The 19,093-nt window shown below is 37.7% G+C and overlaps 1 protein-coding gene across 9 annotated transcripts in view; it reads right to left on the bottom strand.

The window, feature by feature from the left end:
- ARMC3 (armadillo repeat containing 3) overlaps positions 1-19,093 on the bottom strand; it is a 96,036-nt gene that overhangs the window by 7,985 nt on the left and 68,958 nt on the right. For all 9 annotated transcript variants that reach the window (XM_055805278.1, XM_055805274.1, XM_055805273.1 and 6 more), the window contains 5 exons: positions 11,037-11,286; positions 9,731-9,867; positions 6,238-6,406; positions 5,255-5,355; positions 4,076-4,165 (listed from right to left, as the gene is read on the bottom strand). In XM_055805278.1, coding sequence (XP_055661253.1) covers positions 4,076-4,165; positions 5,255-5,355; positions 6,238-6,406; positions 9,731-9,867; positions 11,037-11,286 — 747 coding nt within the window. The remainder of the gene's footprint in view (positions 1-4,075; positions 4,166-5,254; positions 5,356-6,237; positions 6,407-9,730; positions 9,868-11,036; positions 11,287-19,093) is intronic.

Here is a 19,093-nt window from a genome sequence, read left to right as displayed (position 1 = left end):
TTCAGAATACTTTGCAAAATTTTCTTTTACCTTTTGAGATTTACCATTTTCATAAAAAGCCCTTTTCATATGTTTCATAAAGCACATTAATTTAGAAGGATAACCAATTAAGATTTAATCTTAAAATTATAGAAAATTCACCACCCTCTTAAATAAACTGTTCTCATTATTAATTATGCTTATACTTGAGAAAGGCAGACAAACAATTTTCTTTATCTAATCTGACTCTATCTAACTATAGCCAGGGAACTGTATAATGCTAGATTAAACAGCACCTCACTTCTCCATTTATACTTAGACATTATGGGTAAGAATACCCTGTTAAAACCCCCCTGCATTATTGCCACCTCTCTGGTGTCTGACTTAGCAGGTTTTCAAAGCAACAACTCTTACAAATGGTATAATTCTTGTTCCTTGACCATTTTCTCTCCTTTTTCCCTGCTCTTCACTTTCATCCTCCCAGTACTTTCTTTTCCCTATGAAAAGTGCACTGCTAAGTCACAGTGCTATAGCAGGAGAATTTGTTCCCTATTCCTATCTACTGAAATGACTCTTGAATCACTTTTATTCTCCTACTTTCCAATTTTCACAAAGCAAACACTTGAGAGGGATGGGTTTGAACAGTAATTGGTTTGTTTTTTTTGCTGTTGCTTACTTCTCTCAGGTATGGCTATGTTCTGGTCTTCAGTGGAATGGCTGCTTTAAGGTTGTCTTCCACACCTGTCTCTACCTTAATCCTCAACTCTTCAGGTCATCATACCTGTCTAATACTTTCCTCGTAAGGAACCATGGGAGGGGCTTTCTTATAGCTCAGTGCTACAAAATAACCAGCAACTATTACAATAGACCACTGTCTTTTTCCTGTCCTCTTTTTTTTATCCTCATTTTACCAGTGGGAATTATGACAGCAGAAAAAAATTACTCCCCTTTCCCGAAGCTGTCTTACTGCTCCTCAGACATATTTGCTGCGAATGCAGAAGAATATTGCAAAGGAGAACTCAGGCCAGTTAATGCTCTCCCAAGATGTTTCTGATTCCTGTTGCAACTTCAGTACAAAAGGCCAATGGGTCACCAGAGAGTTAGTTTGAGGATGAAGGCAGCCAATGCAATATCCTACCACCAAAAGACAGCCATGACAGCTACTTTCTTTCCTTTTTTGCATAGCTTAATGCCTTGCTTGTTTTTAGAAAAGGAGCAAGTGAGTATTGTGAAGTATTTCCTTAAATGCTGTGCTGCAACATAGCACAGAATAAATGCACATTTATCAGTCTACATTAAATATCTTTTAGCCCAGTCAATGTGTATATCAGATATGCAACTGTTTGGGTAAAGATGTTGCTATCTCTCTATGCAAATGTATGTCAAACTATAAACTAGGCACTTCCTCTACATCTGATTCAAACACTTCCAGCAGACAATTACAACTGCCCTTTCTCTTAGCCTTCAACTACGGTTTATATAAAGTAGTACCACTTTTTCAAAACAATGGCATTAAACTATGTTCAGTAGTACTTTGTAAAATAATGATGAACAGAAACGTATGATCAAAGGAAAAAAATATGTAGGAAAAAGTCTAAGCATGTTTGAGACTTGGAGTCAGCTACTGACCTTCAAGTAACTCCCATATATCTCACAAAATTAATAATAATAATGATGTATGAATTATGGATTCAAAATGAATGACAATGGGGTTATAAATCATACAACTTGATCATGACATTCAAAAGCAATTATTTCATACCTGAAGAAAGAAGTTTTTGTATCCCTGCAAGTATACTATGGGAAACTGAACCAGGTATTTGCTTTTTCCTAAAGAAAATATTTTGCTTTCTGAAAGAGTTACGATTGCTAACAGAGCAGTCATTTACTGTGTAATTGACATAAATTACATTAAAAAGCAACTATCCAAGGGTATTGTCATATCACACTGTAATAAACAAACATATTATCTTGTCAGAACAGGTCTCAACTACACAAAACGGTCTATGGCTAGAGCATCTTCTGAGATGAAGGATCCCCCACTGGTGCAGAGCAAACGTAACTGGGGCTTAGCACCTCCCCTTGCCTCCTGCTCCCTTTGAGCAGACTGGCATATGCTCGGTGGGTCATGACCCCAGCACGCTGGGTTATCAGGAGGACCTGCTAAATGAGCAGAACCTAGAACAGTCCTGGTAAGACACTCAAGATGCAGTATTTATTCTTTTGCATCCTGAAACAAGAACCTTCCATAATGCAATTCATATGACCCATTTCAGGTATTTACTATGAAATGATTTAAACTGAATTCCAGGAGTGCTTGCAGTCCAAATAACTTGTCAAATGTAAATGTCTGCCTTGTAAGTCAGTAACTTTTGCATAGACTAATCTCATGATTTTGGTCCTCATATAAGTCAGAACCTTAGCCTTCACAGTCAGTAGCTGTTATCTGTCAACAATTTGTATGTCAGCTCTAAACACACAGATACACATATAATTCAAAGTATAGTATCTTAAGCCTTTTTCTCTAGTGCTGCTTTTGCTGACTGAATACTATTGTCCAGATAACTCCTGCTTTTCCTCCATTGGAGATACTATTGAACTACTGAGATCATAAAGGAGGTTCCAATTGTCTCTTAACTTTCTTACTGCAGATTTCATCTCTCAAGCACAGATACATACATGCACAGAAATATATAAGCAGTCTAAGAAATCAACCATTATCTCTATCAATAAAATGCCTGTACAGACAGTAGCATATCACAGGTCATGTATGAGCTCCAAGCTAAAAACTGCAAACATAGTACTTCAGTTCCTACAAGAGACGCGCCATCTCTCCATTTTTTTTCTAACCCTGCAGCAGCACTTAGCACTTTGTAATGCCCACCACTGACTAGAATTCATAGCCCTGAGGCATGGCCAAGGCTCCCTATATCATAAACCAAGAAACATCAGAAGTCAGGACTGGGACTCATAGAAACCAGCATGATAAATGGTCAGCTCACTAAGTTAGCTAACAGAAAAGCCAAGAAGAGTTGTAGGTTACATCACGTTCCTATCAAGGATTAGATTCCATCCCATTGATGGCAAGGAGGCTCTATTTGGGTCAGTTTTGGAATCCTGAACATTTCCCTGGAATTAGGCATGTACACCTGCGTTCTCTGAAGGGTACCATTGTGGTCATGATTGTGCTGTTGTTTTACAGGATGCACAGTTGGGAGACCATGTTTCAGTTTTTTTCCACAAAGGGTTAAGTATTTTATATTAAAAGTCATCAAGACAAGGACTAGAACTTTGGTCTCTACTCTCTCAGGTAAGTGCCCTAACAGCTGAAGCTTTGTTCATTACACCTCATTGTTAGTGAACAGCTACAACAAACCAGGAGGAGACTGCTAAACCCCAAGTATCTTGCGATCAGCTATCTGCAGGTGGGAGGGACAGGCTCAAATCCTCTTTCTGTAAAAGAAGGAAATTAATTTCCCACTACAGTGTGAGAGATTCTGACCTATTTGGTATGAGCAGACATGCCCACCAGATCAGTTCCACAGAAAGGACTGCAGGACTGTACCTAGTGTATTGTATGGGTGAGAGGGAATCCTGCAAGAGTGAGGCATTTTTAGGCTTGTTGCTGTCAAAACTGGGACAGTTCTGAGAACACTTCTCAGATTTTAGTCATCTGTAGAATTTCACTGGAAGAAATTTAATCTAGAAATAAGGATGCATGTAGGCAGTGTAGGAACTTTTTGTGGGTCTAGGTTCTAAATTGAGAAAGAACTTCTACCCTTATTTCCCTGTGACTTGGTTGTCAAGCTGTAAAGTATCAGCATTTCACTGCCTCCAAGGGATACTGAAAGGAAAAACAGCCAAATACCTGGGAGATGTTCAAATACAGCATGGGGAGGGAGGACAAATAATTACTAAGATAGACAAAAGAAGGTTAATGCAATTAGGAGGTTAAAGAAAGACTCTGAAAACATTTAACACTGTATTTGAGTATTTGTACTCTGTTTGGAAACTATCACTATTTTCAATCAGAATTCTATTTCTAATGATACACCAATAACAGAACGTTGACAACTAGTAAATCTTAAACCCATACCTTGCTTTTTCTCTACTGCCTTTTCTTGAAATAGAAGGTGACAAGATAGCCTGCTCATAAGATGAATCTTGTGCCTTCTCTACTTCAAGGCTGAAATGGAACAAGATATTTTTGTATGTTATCTGCAGAGTTAGTATTTGCATGTTAGGCTATGAAAATGGAGTTCTGATTTTAAAGGATGGTAAATATATTCATAGGAAGTATGTAAGTGGAAGAAATAACTAAACCACTAATAAATCAGATATTGATTCAGATATCAAAAATTAAGTATGGAATACCAAATGATGGACACAAAAGTAACTGCAGAGTAAGACTGCTGCCAAGGTGCAACAGCAGGAAGCTGTATCAAAGTCAAAGAAAACCTGATAGTTAAAGACAACTCTAAGGATCAACAAAGAGCATGGAACTTTTAATTTGTCATTGATATTCTCGGACATATTTATGGTGTCATACACCAGCTTAAAAGGGAAGCTAATGATACAGTAAACCAAATATGTGACGTGTTGACAGAGAAGAAGGTTTTGGACTTGCAAAATATTGGTAGAGCATTCTTTGATCTGTGAGACTGTTTACAGGAAATGACTCCCAGTTAAACAAGTCCAATACCAACTTCCTGCATTCAAATCTAAGATGATTTGTTAGGCTGGCTTCAACTTAAACAGAGAAGAAACGGACACAGGTTCTTTATCAAGCCTGAAATCTTGATGCTTGGCTTTGTCCTGCCTCTTTAGATGTTGTGCTTAGAATTCCATGCATTTGTCTGTACAGGAAGACCATCAAATCACAGGTTTCATTGTCACATGTTGACATTCAGCTCAGATGACATATTATCGCAGATGACAAGCTTTGTTACCACTAATAAAACACTGGATGTCCCACCATGAGGAATCAAAGGGTGTTAGATGAATGACTCTTAACAGCTAAGTGAAAAAAAGCAATTCAACTGAATAAATGCTTTCTATCTAGAGGGGAAAAAAAAGTTACTTTCCAAATTCTTGTTTTATAAAATACAAATCTCTTGCCTTCTAGGACATGAAGCACTGTGCTGGGATTAAAATAGATCTCTCTATTTTATGTATGTGTACGTATATCTATACAATGTATTTTGTACTGGAAACAGTGGAAACGATGGAAAAGATGAGCTATTGCAATAAATGCTAGTGATCAAACATGACTCACTCTTCTTGTGGTTTAGCATTAATGAAGATTACGGCCCGACGGTCAGTAAGCTCTTGCATACTCAGTTCCTCCAAAGATAAAAATTTTTCTCCAGGTTTTATCTACAAGAAAATTAGCATAGAAGATAAGGCGTTCTGTTCAATTAAAGATTAAGAGAAAAAATATATTTAAAAGGTATCTAAAGATTAATTTAAAATTCCTAATCTTTAGCAGATTTACATAAGAACTAATAAAGCAATTAAAATATATGAAAATGTTTTCTTCTACATTTCCATTTTCTTCATGAATTTTCTTAGAAAAGATGGTTTATAAATATTTCAACTTGTACTTATTGTTACTATGTCATTCCAAACAGTTCTAGAATAAGGAAATGTTCCTGCTTCTGAAGTCTTTACAATTTAGGATGGAATTTTCAAAAGCAGCCAAGTGCTTGAGAAGCAGGTATTTCACTGATTTTCAAAAAGACTGGTACTTCTAATTAATTTTGGCATTTTGAAAAGTCCTTCTCAGATCTGACCTGAATACAGCACTAGCAAGTGAACCTGGAGTCAGTCTTTATATATAAACACTGCTTTGTGAGAGTCATGACCAAGGTGAAAATATGAAGTCTTTACTTTGTGTGAAAAAAACCCCAAACAAGAAGTTCATAGGTCATTCAGTGTCAGGTTAGTATTAAGTACACTGCAGGGAGAGAGAGCAGAAGAACTAAGGTCTGAGAAAGGATCTGGAAAGGAACTAGGTCTGCCAGCTTACATAGGATTGTGAAGAAGATCACAACTGGGCAACAGCATGAGGATGATGAGATTTCCTCCATGAAGAAAGACAATCAAAAGAAATTAGTACAAAAGCTGGGAAACTTCAGAAGAAAACAAAGTATTTTATATATCCAGATTCTGGCTTTTGCTAAAGTACATTTACTTTTTCTAAATCCAGAAAATAATTTTACTCTTTCTAAGTAAAGTAACTTATTAAAAGTAGCTTACCTGACCACAGTCATAGAATCCATCAGTAATGATATTACTTGATGATAAATATCCCATCTGGCTGTATTTTCGGGAAAGATTGTTGTCAAGTAGCTTTTCCAGAGCAGCTTCACTAAAGTTATTTTTGCGCCCTGTTGATAGATTAATTTCTTCTAGGATGTCTAAAGCACTGTTAAAACAAAATACAAAGGCTAGTTCATCAATACACACCAATTAATTGTTATTATACAGTTCAGAGTCAGTTTTCAGCTTACCAAGGTCAAGGCAGATTCATTGTCAGCCTTGTCCCCACTGGGCCAGCAAGGAGCTGGCTGTGCTGCACAGAATTCTTTCTCTAGGAGAGGAAAATGTCTTGCAGTGCTCAAAAGCAAAAGCAATTCCTTTAGGCAGTTAAACTGTTACATAAAGAAATGTGGACAGGATGCCACAACCTTTTATCAGAACCACACAGAACCTGAGAAAAAGAAGGATGTAAATTTAGAGTAAAAAGAATAATGAGTTGACCATATGATACAGTTCAGGGAACCTCTCTTTCTCTCTCTGCAACTTGCAATGCAACTTGCAGATTCCAGTTGTGCATTATAGAATGTGTGAACCCTTCCGGTGCTGTGTTTGGGGCAGCTGCAGCTGGCAGAGATTTGCTAAAGATGGATGAGCACAGAAACACAGCACCACCAGGATGGCAGGATTTTTTGCAGCATGGGGTAGAAAAAAATAGTCACGGGGACATGGGAGGACAGGAATAAATTTCTTAAGCTGTTTCTGGTGCTGAAACCCACACACCAATAACTTCTGACCTGGAAAACTTAGGCAAAGTTCACTAAGAAGACAAAGGAAGCTGAATCAGGAGAACATAGCATACTGTGGTTTTGGAACTGTTTTCGGATAGAAGAAAGAGGAAAAAAAGAGGGTGATGTGTGTGTGTGTACATATAGACAGGCATTTTTCACATCCTAAGGAACCAATTTCATATTTTTTTTATATATATATATATAAAAACGAACTCCACATTTAGACTGCCCATTTCCCTTTGTGAACTACTCTGGGAGTCTCAGCTGTGGACATTTACAACATAGACACCTGAAGGTACGTTAGATGAATTCCAAAGAGTAAGTTTTTCAGGCAAGGCAAATGACAACCTTCTCTTTTAGAAGAAAGCAATGGGAGAAAACAGCAGAAGAGCAGTACAGGCTCTTTGTCATACAGCATACTGTAGGAAAGTCACGTAACCAGCAAGTAATGCAGGGAAGAATTTTAAAGGGAAAAATGAACAAGGGAAGGCTAATGTGTGCAGCAGTGTCTAAAACAGGTGACACTACAGGCACAATGGCACATCACCCTCACATGGAGGAAAGATAAGCCAAAACCAGACAAATACAGCCACATCAAAAATTCTGTGAAAACGCAAAAACCCCAGAAAAAGGACTCATACAGGAATGGAAACACACTTCCAACAGAAAACAAAAACTAAGGGACAAACCCAGAAGACCCACAGGCAAAGTGAGACACAACTATTCAGGGACCAAAACAAAAATAACTGTTTCATATGCTGCAAGTCAGAGAAGAAAATGTAGGCCTGTTACTCAATGTGGGAAGAAAACTCGTAACAGATGGCACGGAAAAGACTGAAGTGTCTGATGCCTTTTTTGCTTCAGTTTTCATAAAAAGGTTGCAAGCAGATGCCTGGCAGTAATATTAACGAAGAGGTAAAACCAGTAGGCTTAATATGTCTAGAATAAGTTTGAGGAGACATATCAGTCCCTGAGGACACTTACCTCATACTACTCTATGAATTGGCAAAAAGAACCTCCAAACTATTTGTAACTGTATTTGAAAATTCAAGGAGGACAGGTTAGGTGCCAGAAGAGTGGAGAAGGGCAAAGACAGTATCTAGATTTGAAAAACAAAGAAAAAGGAAATTATAATAGAGATCATTCAGCCAAATTTCAGTGTCCAAAGAACACCACATCAAATTATTAAACAATCGGCTTGCAAGCAACAAGAGATAAGAGCCATTATGTATGTGTCAGGAATAAATAACGTAAATCCTTTCTGTGATAGGATAACTGACTTAATGTACATGCAGAAGAAGTAAATGTGAGATACGAGTTGACTCTGAGATATGTTTTGACTATAATAAGTCTTTTCACATATTCCTACTTGAATACTCATGAGCAAGTCAGGGAAATATGAACTACATGAAAATAATATGAATTAGTGTAGTGCCTTACTGGTTGAAACACTGTGCTTAATACATTATTATCAATAATATGCTGTCAAACTGGAAGGACACATAAATTAAGAGTCCTACTCTGATACTGTCACAAAGAAGGGATTAAATAAGGACAGTGCCATGTGCAAGATATAGACAATAATTACTGAGCTTTATTTGATGGTGATATGACCTCAGCTGAAGTACCACATCCAGGCTGGGAGGCAGCACTTCAAAATGGCATAAATAAATGAGAGAAATTCAGAGATGTGTGACAAAATGATACAAGATTTCAAAACAAAAATAAGTTTAAGTAATTACTTTGTCACGGAAAGGAAACTGAGTAGGACACAGAACGTGAGAGAATTCCTTAAGTTAAACTCAAATTGCTATAAAAAAGCAGTTATTTGATCCCACCAAAAGTAGGACAACATGTAGTTGGACTGATTTGCTGAAAGGATTCTCCAGCATGGGAGCAGGTTACTTTGGAAAGTTGTTTTCCCCTCAGAATTGGTATTTACACTACACAAGTGAAAATATGTCAGCGCACATGATCCAGTCTTACAGTGGGCAGATGGATAACATCACCTTTGAGGTTCTTTCCTGACCTAAGTTTCTGAGATTCTTACTCCGCAGAATCCCCTCATAAATGGATCTGAAGTACCTGTGCAGTAATCAGAGAAATGTCCAGCAGAGGGAGCCGGGCAATTACATATATTTTCATTTAACAATGCCTACAAAAAGTCACCCTGGATAAGGAGCCCTTCTTACAACCTAAACCAGCTTTTGTAATTCAGATATTAATGCGTGAAACTTGGAGTTTCTAAGAAGGAATAAAATAGAATCTCTTTTACTTGACACGAGCACACCTGCAGTTAACCAGAGCTTGTAAATGAAGTTTAGCCTGTTTGTAATAGGTACAATTTACTGTATTATTGAACCTAGCCTGAAACCTTATTTTCAGTTTCATATGTATGGGGCACTATAGTCCCAGTTTTGAATGATATAAGCACAGCTTCAATATAAAGCCTAATTCAGGCTAATAAATAAACATTTTTATAATTCCAGTCACCTCTCTTCAGGCCTACATTTTTTCTCAACATTTCTGTTACTTAAAATCAATACCATTTCATCTGTAACATCTGTGGTGCAAAATTAGTTTCTGCTTATCAAAAGGTATAGCTTAACTTTATTATTCTGCTATAAATATGTAAAGATCAACTTAATAAGAGTTCTCACATCAAAATCTTCTCTCTGCCCCTTGATACTATTTCTACTCACTCTAGCCTGCATAGTTCACCAGCGGTTAGTTCATCACTTGCACAGACCATAACAGCCCAACACGCATTTCTTCTGACTTCTTCATTCTTGGAACACAGCAATTCAACGAGTGGTCTCAGTCCACCTGCATTTCTTAACTACAAAAAAAAAAATGAAGACATTGCCACTTACATATTTTGTCTATGCCAGCAAAAACAGCCTGTGAAATTCACCTTTCAAAACATTTAAACCTTGTGGACAAGCTATGCTGGGCTGGTAGAAAGGCCAGTTACGGAATTCTGTGCTTCTGTGAACTCTGCATAGGCTGCAGCTGAGGTGAGATTCAGAGCGGTACATGGCACACATCCCTTCTGGCTCTTGCCTTGCTTCTCAGTTACTAGATTATGGTGTGGAAAATGAAGAGACTATGCAACCCAAGACTGCCATGGAGACTTACACAGCTTTTTCTGTGTTCTGTTGCCTCCTAGCAACTAATTTACATCACAATATATTTGAATTTGTATTGTATTGTATGTATGACAATCTTATTAACATCCTATTCTCTTGTGTGCTACAGTATCTTTGCTATACACGCTGGAGGAAATATCGCTTATTTGGATTTTTGAGGAGAAAGACATTTTAAGGACACTGAAAGAGGTAGATTAATTATCTATGCCCCTTATTCATGTCCTAATTAACAGCCTTGACCCATGAGAAAACCCCAACTTATGATCTATGAATGCACATAGCATCATCATTATTTATGAACAGAAAATAGTATGACCATTGATAAACAGCAAAAAGTTCAACTTGCTGGATGCCACTGATCAAGGGTTTAATTATATTTTGGGTCTTGTCTGAATTCCATGCATATCCAGTATCTTATTAAGGAAGGTCAGAAATTGCTGTTCAGGACTTGAAAATGGGAAACAGAACAACACTGAGGGAGAGTAAAGAGGACAGAACTTCTCATCTTCAAAGTTCAGCCAACAGTTGCAACTGAAAAAAACCCTCCATGTTTAATGCTCATAAACAGGTGGATTAAGACATAGCACTGGTTAAAACACACTGAAGCCACTGAAAAGCTGTAAAAGATTAATGTGGTGCAAAAAAATACAAATTAAAGAAAACCTTTTCCAAGTTCTCACGACATACTGAGCTAAATTCAGCTGAACAAGCCTATGATGAAAGTGAAAAATTAGTTACTATCTAGAAAGCCCAGGACTTTGAGGACAGACGCAAAATACAAATATTCTAGCTAAGTATAACACCAACCTGAGGATCTAGAAATATTATAAATAACCACAGCCTGAAAGAGTAGTGTTACCTCATTTCTTGCATCAGCATCACAACCAAATGCAGCCACAGTGAATGCTGCTTTGCTTTGCACTTGGCTGCTGGTTGAGCGCAATGGTTCTGCAAGCACACTCATAATACCATGGCTCTGGATATTTATGCGGAATGGCTCTTGCATGGCCAGATTTGTTAGCACTGTAGCAGCATTAGCAATGGCTCCATCTCTCTGAGCATTCAAGGTATTTACCAATGGCTTAATTCCTTCAGCCTCAGCAACAGCCCTAGCAAAATGAAGAAGGAAAAAAATTCTGTTATTTTAGGACCATTTTTTCTTCTTAATGTGCTGTATTTACCAAGTAAATTAGTATTATATTACATCTCAAGATTTTTTATATATATATCTGTATGTCATTTATATATGACTTGGTGTGAAGTTCAAGAGTCACAACATAAGCAGACAAACCAAGTCACCAACTTTTGGATTCTTTAACTTACTAGGACATGGATTCTTTCTGAGGTTTTGAACAAGTGAATTAAATCTTGCATCTTTTCAAAGATGCTGGATTTCTGTATCTTTAGGTCCAGGCAAATGCCTCTGCAGACTCTTATCACCTCTCCCCATAATCATTCTAGCACTACTTCTAATGAGGATTGTAGTGCACAGAGTATTACCTTGTTGTTCTTTGTACTGTCTCTGCAGATTTCTGTGACCAGATACCTAGGTGGCATAAACATGGCACACTGAGCTTCTGCCATTCTTATAAAGCAGTTGCACATGGTGCATTCAGTGCAATGTCGAAATTATTGAGCTGGCTTTATACAAGCAGATTTAGACAGCAGGAGTACAACAGCACAGATTTCAGGGCTGGCTATGACTATGGATCCACATCAACTAGTCTACCGACAGCAGATCCAGTTTAAATATTCCCTCGGCTCCTAGATGACATTGCAGCTGTGGCTGAAGGGTGCTGCCTCTCAGCAGTGCTGGGACAAACACTAGTGTGGCCAAGTTCTAAGCTAGATGTGCAAAACAACCTGTTTGCAATTAAAATTGGGGAAGATTGTTGGGATTTTTTAAAAAATACTTCCAGAAATTTAGGTTAGAGACCAGCCAAAAAAACCCAAACAGCGGGAGAGGCACTACTATGGAAATAGCAGCTTCAGGCAGGAGACAGCAGAACGCGCAGGCAGCTGCACTGTTAGAGGACACATTTGCAAATGACTTAAATCTGACATGCTGCAAAACTGCTAAGTCACATGGGCCTACATCTCAGTCACAGCAGAAGGAACTGGCCTATGAGCACTTAATCTTAACATTGCTGTTCTGCTTCTGGCACTCACCAGAATAATGCCTTTTAAGAGAAAAAAAAGTCAACTTTGTATTTAGTATCTGGGGTAAAGAATATATTCGAAAGCAGCTAGTGACATGGTCTGTAATGATGGTGAACTTTTGACTACAACTCATGCAAACCCTGAAAAGAGAACCTGGCCTGGCTGAGGGGAAACTATTGTGCTCTAACAAATCTGAAAAGGCTTATGTTTCTGGGCTACCACATCATTATGGGTTCTTTGGCTTCTTTGCCATAGGCAAAAGAGACTACTGATACAAATGTAGTTTACATTCTTCAAATGCCATAAGATATTCCATATCTTGAGGTTTTTGTTGACCTTCTTGCCAAAAATTTGCTTTCTACTAAGCAACAGGAACTTGTCTATACCATCTTACATTCATTTCAGTGGGATTTTCTCCAATGTCATTATAAACCAGAACACTATAAAAATTGAATTGTCTTCCTTCTGAGTTTGTATATAAAATTTGATCGAATGATTTGAGGCATATGTCCAATTCACTATCTGCTCTTAGTAATTTTACATTGGGATCATCTGTTTGTTAAACAAAAGTTGGCAATATTGTTAGCAATGGAAATGCGCAGATGGCAATTTGAATTTTCCTTGCAACTGCTTTTTATACCCTCTTTTAGTACATTTTGTCTGTATCAAAAACATACCAAACCCTCCCACCTCTATACAAGCATATCTAAGCACTTGAAGAGTGTACATTTTTGTAAGTTTTGCTAAATTTCTCTCAACATATTAATAAGTGAAATCTGGATGTGAAAATCTCACTTTTACTGTAACAGTGTCTTACCAAAATCTAACTAACCTTTCGGTAACTTCCACAGTTACAAAATAAACACAAGTTTAGAAGTATTACATATACAAGAAAGAGTTATGCTATCAAAGACTGTCAAGGCATTGATAAAAACTAAAAAATCTCAGGCATGCTGATAGTCATGCTCTTATGCAAACAGGACAGAAAGCAGAATACATGCCAGTGTGTGCCACGTAATCCCATTACAAGGGCAACATGATGTAGATCTTACTAAGAACTCATTTTAGTGCAAGCATGTACAAACCAGATTTTCAGAGAAATGGATGCAGATACTCCTGAGCATACCTGGAATGAATCAGCAGAGGCTAACAGGGTTTGTTAGTTTGATCCCTGCCATAGCTACAAGGTGATGGCAGCTCACAGGTAGTACTGGAGCATGGGTGTAAGGAAGGCTAGCAGGCAGGCAGTATTTACCAGTTTGGAAAACCAGGGAAAAGGTAGCTATCCTGGGACAAAAGGGGACTAGGATTATTAGCTTGCATGCAGCATAAAGGTATAAGGCCAGTTTGGTGTTGGCTAATTAATCCTCCTGGAGCATCAGTAACTTTAATGCAAGCACTTCAGTTGCTGTTCAGAAGCAAATTCCATGTTTTCAGATGTCTTGCACTGCACTCCTCAGACTGACTTAAATTAGCTGGATTTAACCTTATCTGGGTGTCCTCCTTCCCCTTCTCTCCCTTGACCAGATAAAGAAGGACTGAAAATGTTTTGTTTGGGTTTTTGTTGTGTTTTTCCTATTCCGTTTGTTTTTTTCTTTTCTTTTATTTTATTTTGTTGTTTGGTTTGTTGTTTTTTTTTACTTAGGTAAGGCCACTGTATTTCTAGGTTCTCTGGTTAATATTGTCTTCTCTTCCCCATGAAAATTTTATCCAGATTTCCAGCATCAGGAGTGCTGTAGCTCTATTCAGGCTACTGTATATGTAGAAATCCTGAACATGTTGATTGCACATGTAAGGATCAGCTATACACCACATGTATCACAGGTTTACCAGAAAACATCACATTCATGGCACGTGTAACAATGACATGATGTACCTGCTGGTGAAGTGTGGGAGAGACTCACCATACACACACACAGAGCCATGCACAGAAATGCATGTCCATAAGCTATTAGATTTACAGCATTACACAGCATACACACATACCTTACCCAGGAAAAAAACCCAAACCAACATCAAACAGTTTTTCCCGTACAATAGATACACAGAAATTCCAGGATTTATGGGACAGATCCACTACTCATGAAATGCATCACTGCATCTCACAGGTGCAGTAAATCCAATACTTCTGCAGTACGTATAGGACTTACTATTCCTATACTACACCCAATAATACATGTATTCTCCCATAGGAAATCCAAATAAACATATAGTCCCTAACAGACTGATTCCAGGATGATACACGTAACTGAATGAGGTAGCCAATCACACTATAAGCAGATTTACTGTAATTTCCATAAAGCCAGCAAGTACACAAGTACTTAACAAAGGAGCAAGGTGACAGCTCCTCATGTGTTCAGAGCTGACCTCAGCGAGGTATAGAGCACAGCCAATTTTCTCAAGTGCCACTCAACTTCAAAAAGGTTGAGAACCACTGATTTAGAAGATCATACATATTTATTTCAATCCTGCATTCTACTACTACGCAGATTCATTTTGAATCACAGTTTCATGAGTAGAGTAGCACAATGGATCACAAGGCAAAAATAATTTATGTTAGAAGTGACAACAGCAGGTAATGACAGTTGAAGGTAACCACCACCTTTGAGGGTAAGATTTTAAGAGTGGACACCTGAGGGCAACGCTATGTCCTGGGAACAGAGGTGTGTACAGAAGAGGTTATGAGGGAAGAAGGAAGAATGGGGAATCCATAGTTCAACCCACTTCTACCCCACAGCCTGCTGCAGAACACAACACCAGCACTGTCAGCCTGGCCACGGAGCCCCAGCTGCTGAAGAGACAGCAAGGCCTGACCTCAGAAGGGAACAGAAAGAATTAACGTGCTTAAGTTTTTAAGGTGCTGAAATACTACCACATTTAGAGCTAAGTACAGAGGTCCTCATTCCCTTCTATCTTGGGCAGAGACATACACTGTGTAGTTTTGTAAGTCAGAAGAAGAAGCTTCCACCAGTACTGTCTCTGCCTAATGCATATCAGCGTAGCCTCTCTCCCTGCCTCCAGAACACACTCTGCTCCAGACACATCCTTCTGAGATGGTGCACTTCATCAGTGCTCCTACTACAGGACTACAACCTCAAGGAAGAAGGGAGCCTTGGTTTAGCTGAAAAAAGTATACCCCTTTTGATGTGGAAAAGGAGTAAATGATATAAATCCACAGCTTTTTTCCTCTGTGTCATGTAAAGATTCAAAATACATCAAATTCCCTAATCATGGAGAGAAAAGACTAGGGAAAAGGAAAGAGAACAATGGCAAGCAGAAAAAAAAAGGATGTTGCATTTGCAATATCATCATGTTTTTTTGAGAAATGGAAGCTGAACTACAAACAAAGACACAAACAAGAAAAACCAGACAAGTGGAGAAATCAGAACTCAAAGTTAAAATAATTTAAATGTTATGATCTATAAGCGCATGGTTATGATCATTAGAGTGCCTAACCTAACAGGGTTAGGTGTTTATTTTAACCAGCGTATACATGGTTCAGGGACCCTAAAGACCTTAACCATGCCCCATAGTGAAACACTAAAATTCTGATTACAACTGAATTCAAATTACTGCATTCAAGAACAGCTAAAATATTATTTCTCAAGTGTCATTGGAAAGGCAAACATTAAAAGGTCAAATAATAATACTTAATTTAAATTATTAAATATACATTATAACAAGTTATTTTCTTGAAAATTCTCTAAAAGATCACTCAAGACTCAAAGAATAAACAGTGGGAGTTTGCGAAAAACAAATGTTTTCTTTACTTTTTTTACTGCAAAAAGAAATTAAAGTTGGCAATAAAATCATTACCAAAAATTTTTTGCAACACAAATGTTTTTAAACAGTAAGTTTGGAGATGCATATGAATTTTACTGAACTGAATATTTTGTTGCTTCAGTTGTCTGGGGTGCAATAGGAAAGCTCAGATATTGGTGGTGTGTTCTGGAAACAATCACCAGTAAAAACTGGACCAAAACTCTGTGCTTTTTAAAATTTTATTTTTTAGGATTATAAGCTCTCTGAGGCAAGAACCACCTCTTTGTTGACATCACATCAAGTATAACAGTTGTCACCAATCAAGACTCCTAGCCATGGCAAGAAAGATAATGGATTATTTACTTGGTGAATAGGAAATGGTTCAGCTAGCCTGTCCTTCTGAAGAGAAGGTCTAGCCTAATGGAGAAAGCAACTATCAGTCTCCAAAGAGCTGACAGAAACCGCTGAGACTGCCCCCCAAACCTCTAAGCAATCTTCCATGGAGGGGAGATAGAGGAGAAGAGCAGTGGTACAGCTTCACACCACTGTTTACTCTGGATTATGCTTAATTTACATTAGTGAGATTGACACTTCATAAAATGGTAAAGTATGTTTGGTTTTGCTTCTTCTACCACAACTGAACATAAACTGGTTTATATTAAATTATATTTTTATTCACTTCTATGCTGTTTACTTCCCCCATTCCAACTGAGGATTTAACACAGTTTTGACTCAGAAAAAAATTCAAAATTTTCCTCCTCACAAAGGCCATTGCACTCCTTATGGACTTCATTTTCCAAATGTATTTGCAACTGCATGTTTAATTTCTGTGCAAAATTACCGTGATTGTGTGTGAGGTGCTTAGCTAGCCATTTATGCCTGTGCATATCTCATTTTCATACATAATTGCATGTAAATTATGCATAAGAATTATGCATCTAATTAAACACACATTTTTTAAAATCAACTCTATCTGTGTTAAATCGCATGACTTCTTTTTCACACAAAGCATTTTTGATCCAGCTCTATTACACAATTTCTGACGGAAGGAATATCATAACCAGAAGTTTGAAAAACCTCAGGAAATAGCTTCCTTTTTATCCCTTAAATTTATTAGTATTCTTCATTTGCCTTGTTATGCCACCAGAATAATCACATTCAATAAATGTCTTCTGTATCTACCAAAAATTTCAATTTGTGGGTTAATTATTTTCAAAAGCAATTGACTTGTATATAGACTCTTATATTTTATTTAAAGGCTAGTATTACTTCTGTTTTCTTCACTATACAAGGGAAATTAATGTCAATAGGTTTATTCTGAGTAAGGGAATCTAGCACAAGAGATTGCTCAACAGTTTGGGGCCCCCTTTGTGCTAACACAAAAATACTGATGATATCAACAAACTGTATTATTTTTTCATTTCAGGAACTGAACCCCTCTATTCCATTTTTTAATGACAAGTATCTTGTTAAAACATCACAAAACCAAAACTCAATAAACCTCACTGTACAGAAGCAATAAAACCGTAAACTGTCTGGGTTAGCAGAGACTGTAACACCTGACTCATACACAGAGATCTTCTTATGTTTGTTATTGAATTCATCTGACAAAGTTACACAGATCTGAGTTCTAAAACTTTAAAATATTCCAGGGGCATTGGTAATGAACTGTCTATTCATGACATCTGAGCCTTTCAATTATAATATTATTTGCAACCTTTATTAAGAATTTCTGACACTTCCACTATTATGAGAAAGGCTTGAAATTCAGAGGCAATAGAAAGCTTTTTTGCCTCTGAAATATCCCATGTAGCTTCAGCCAGGGTAAGCACTGAAAAAGACACTATCCCTCTCCTTTCTCATCCAAGAGGTAGTGCACGCAAAAATCTGTAACTCAGCACAAATGTTGAGAGTCTGGAATCCACATTGTTACAAAAGCAAAGTACCAGGGAACATTCAGGAGTTGCCAGAGCAGCCTTCGTGGAGATGTAAGGGAAAGAAAGAAAAAGCCAAAGCAGGGTCCTCACAACTGCTCATCTGAAAACAGGGACTGAGGCGGCAGTGGCTGTTCACCACTCCAAGCACCAGCTGAGGAAGGACAAGAAAGCTGTGCCAAGGAAGTCTCCCTACACCGTACTCGGACTGTGAAACCTGGCCCCATCTTTCATTTCTGGATAAGTCTTTTCTGGACAATGGCAGCAATCTGTTTTGCCTTGCTAAAGGCTCAAGCTCTTAGGCTGATTCAGAGTACAGAAACTTAGACTTTTAGTTTCCTCTCTTAAAATTAAATCTCTAAGGAAGTACACATCTACTACTATGTTAAGATAAAATTACTGAGATTGTAAAAAGGATTAAAATTACTTGTGAAAGCTTATTTTTACACCCTTGTGTGCATGACAGTCAAATTAGACAACATGCCACAGTCAGTGCACAGGTTAACTTCACAGCAGCGTAGAATTAATTTTGCATGATCAGCCATGAACTTGCAATTCCCTTATATACACTTAAAATAAGTAACTTCACACTATACTGAAATTAAAACTTATACTTAAATAATTTGCATTTAGTTTAGAAATACTCTACAAAGAAAATACGCATGTAAAAGCACCAATACAGTTGTCTGAAACTTACTCAAACATAAAATAAGTCTTGCCACTTTTAATTCATAAAAAGTACAACTCATCTTAGTGCATATCACTGAATCTCATCATAGGGTTACACACTCCGAAAAAATCATTGCAGTTGTGCCACTACATAAAACACAGTTTTCTCTCCCAGGCTTAGGAGTCTCCAGCCAGGAAGAAGAAAGTTTCACCTGATCCCACAGAAATCTACCATGGGAAGTTACAAGTGACAACACACAGGGTCTGAGTGCAATTCCAGCCTTCCACAGCTAAGATAAATAGTGATCATACTGCCAAGGCTTTGAAGGCAGCAGAGTACAAACAGCCCAAAAGATTCTGCTATATCTATAATGGGTAGAACTTCTATATA

The sequence above is a fragment of the Falco peregrinus genome, chromosome 5 (assembly GCF_023634155.1).
Source record: "Falco peregrinus isolate bFalPer1 chromosome 5, bFalPer1.pri, whole genome shotgun sequence".
NCBI classification, from domain to species: domain Eukaryota; kingdom Metazoa; phylum Chordata; class Aves; order Falconiformes; family Falconidae; genus Falco; species Falco peregrinus.
This window is presented reverse-complemented; position numbering and strand designations above follow the sequence as displayed.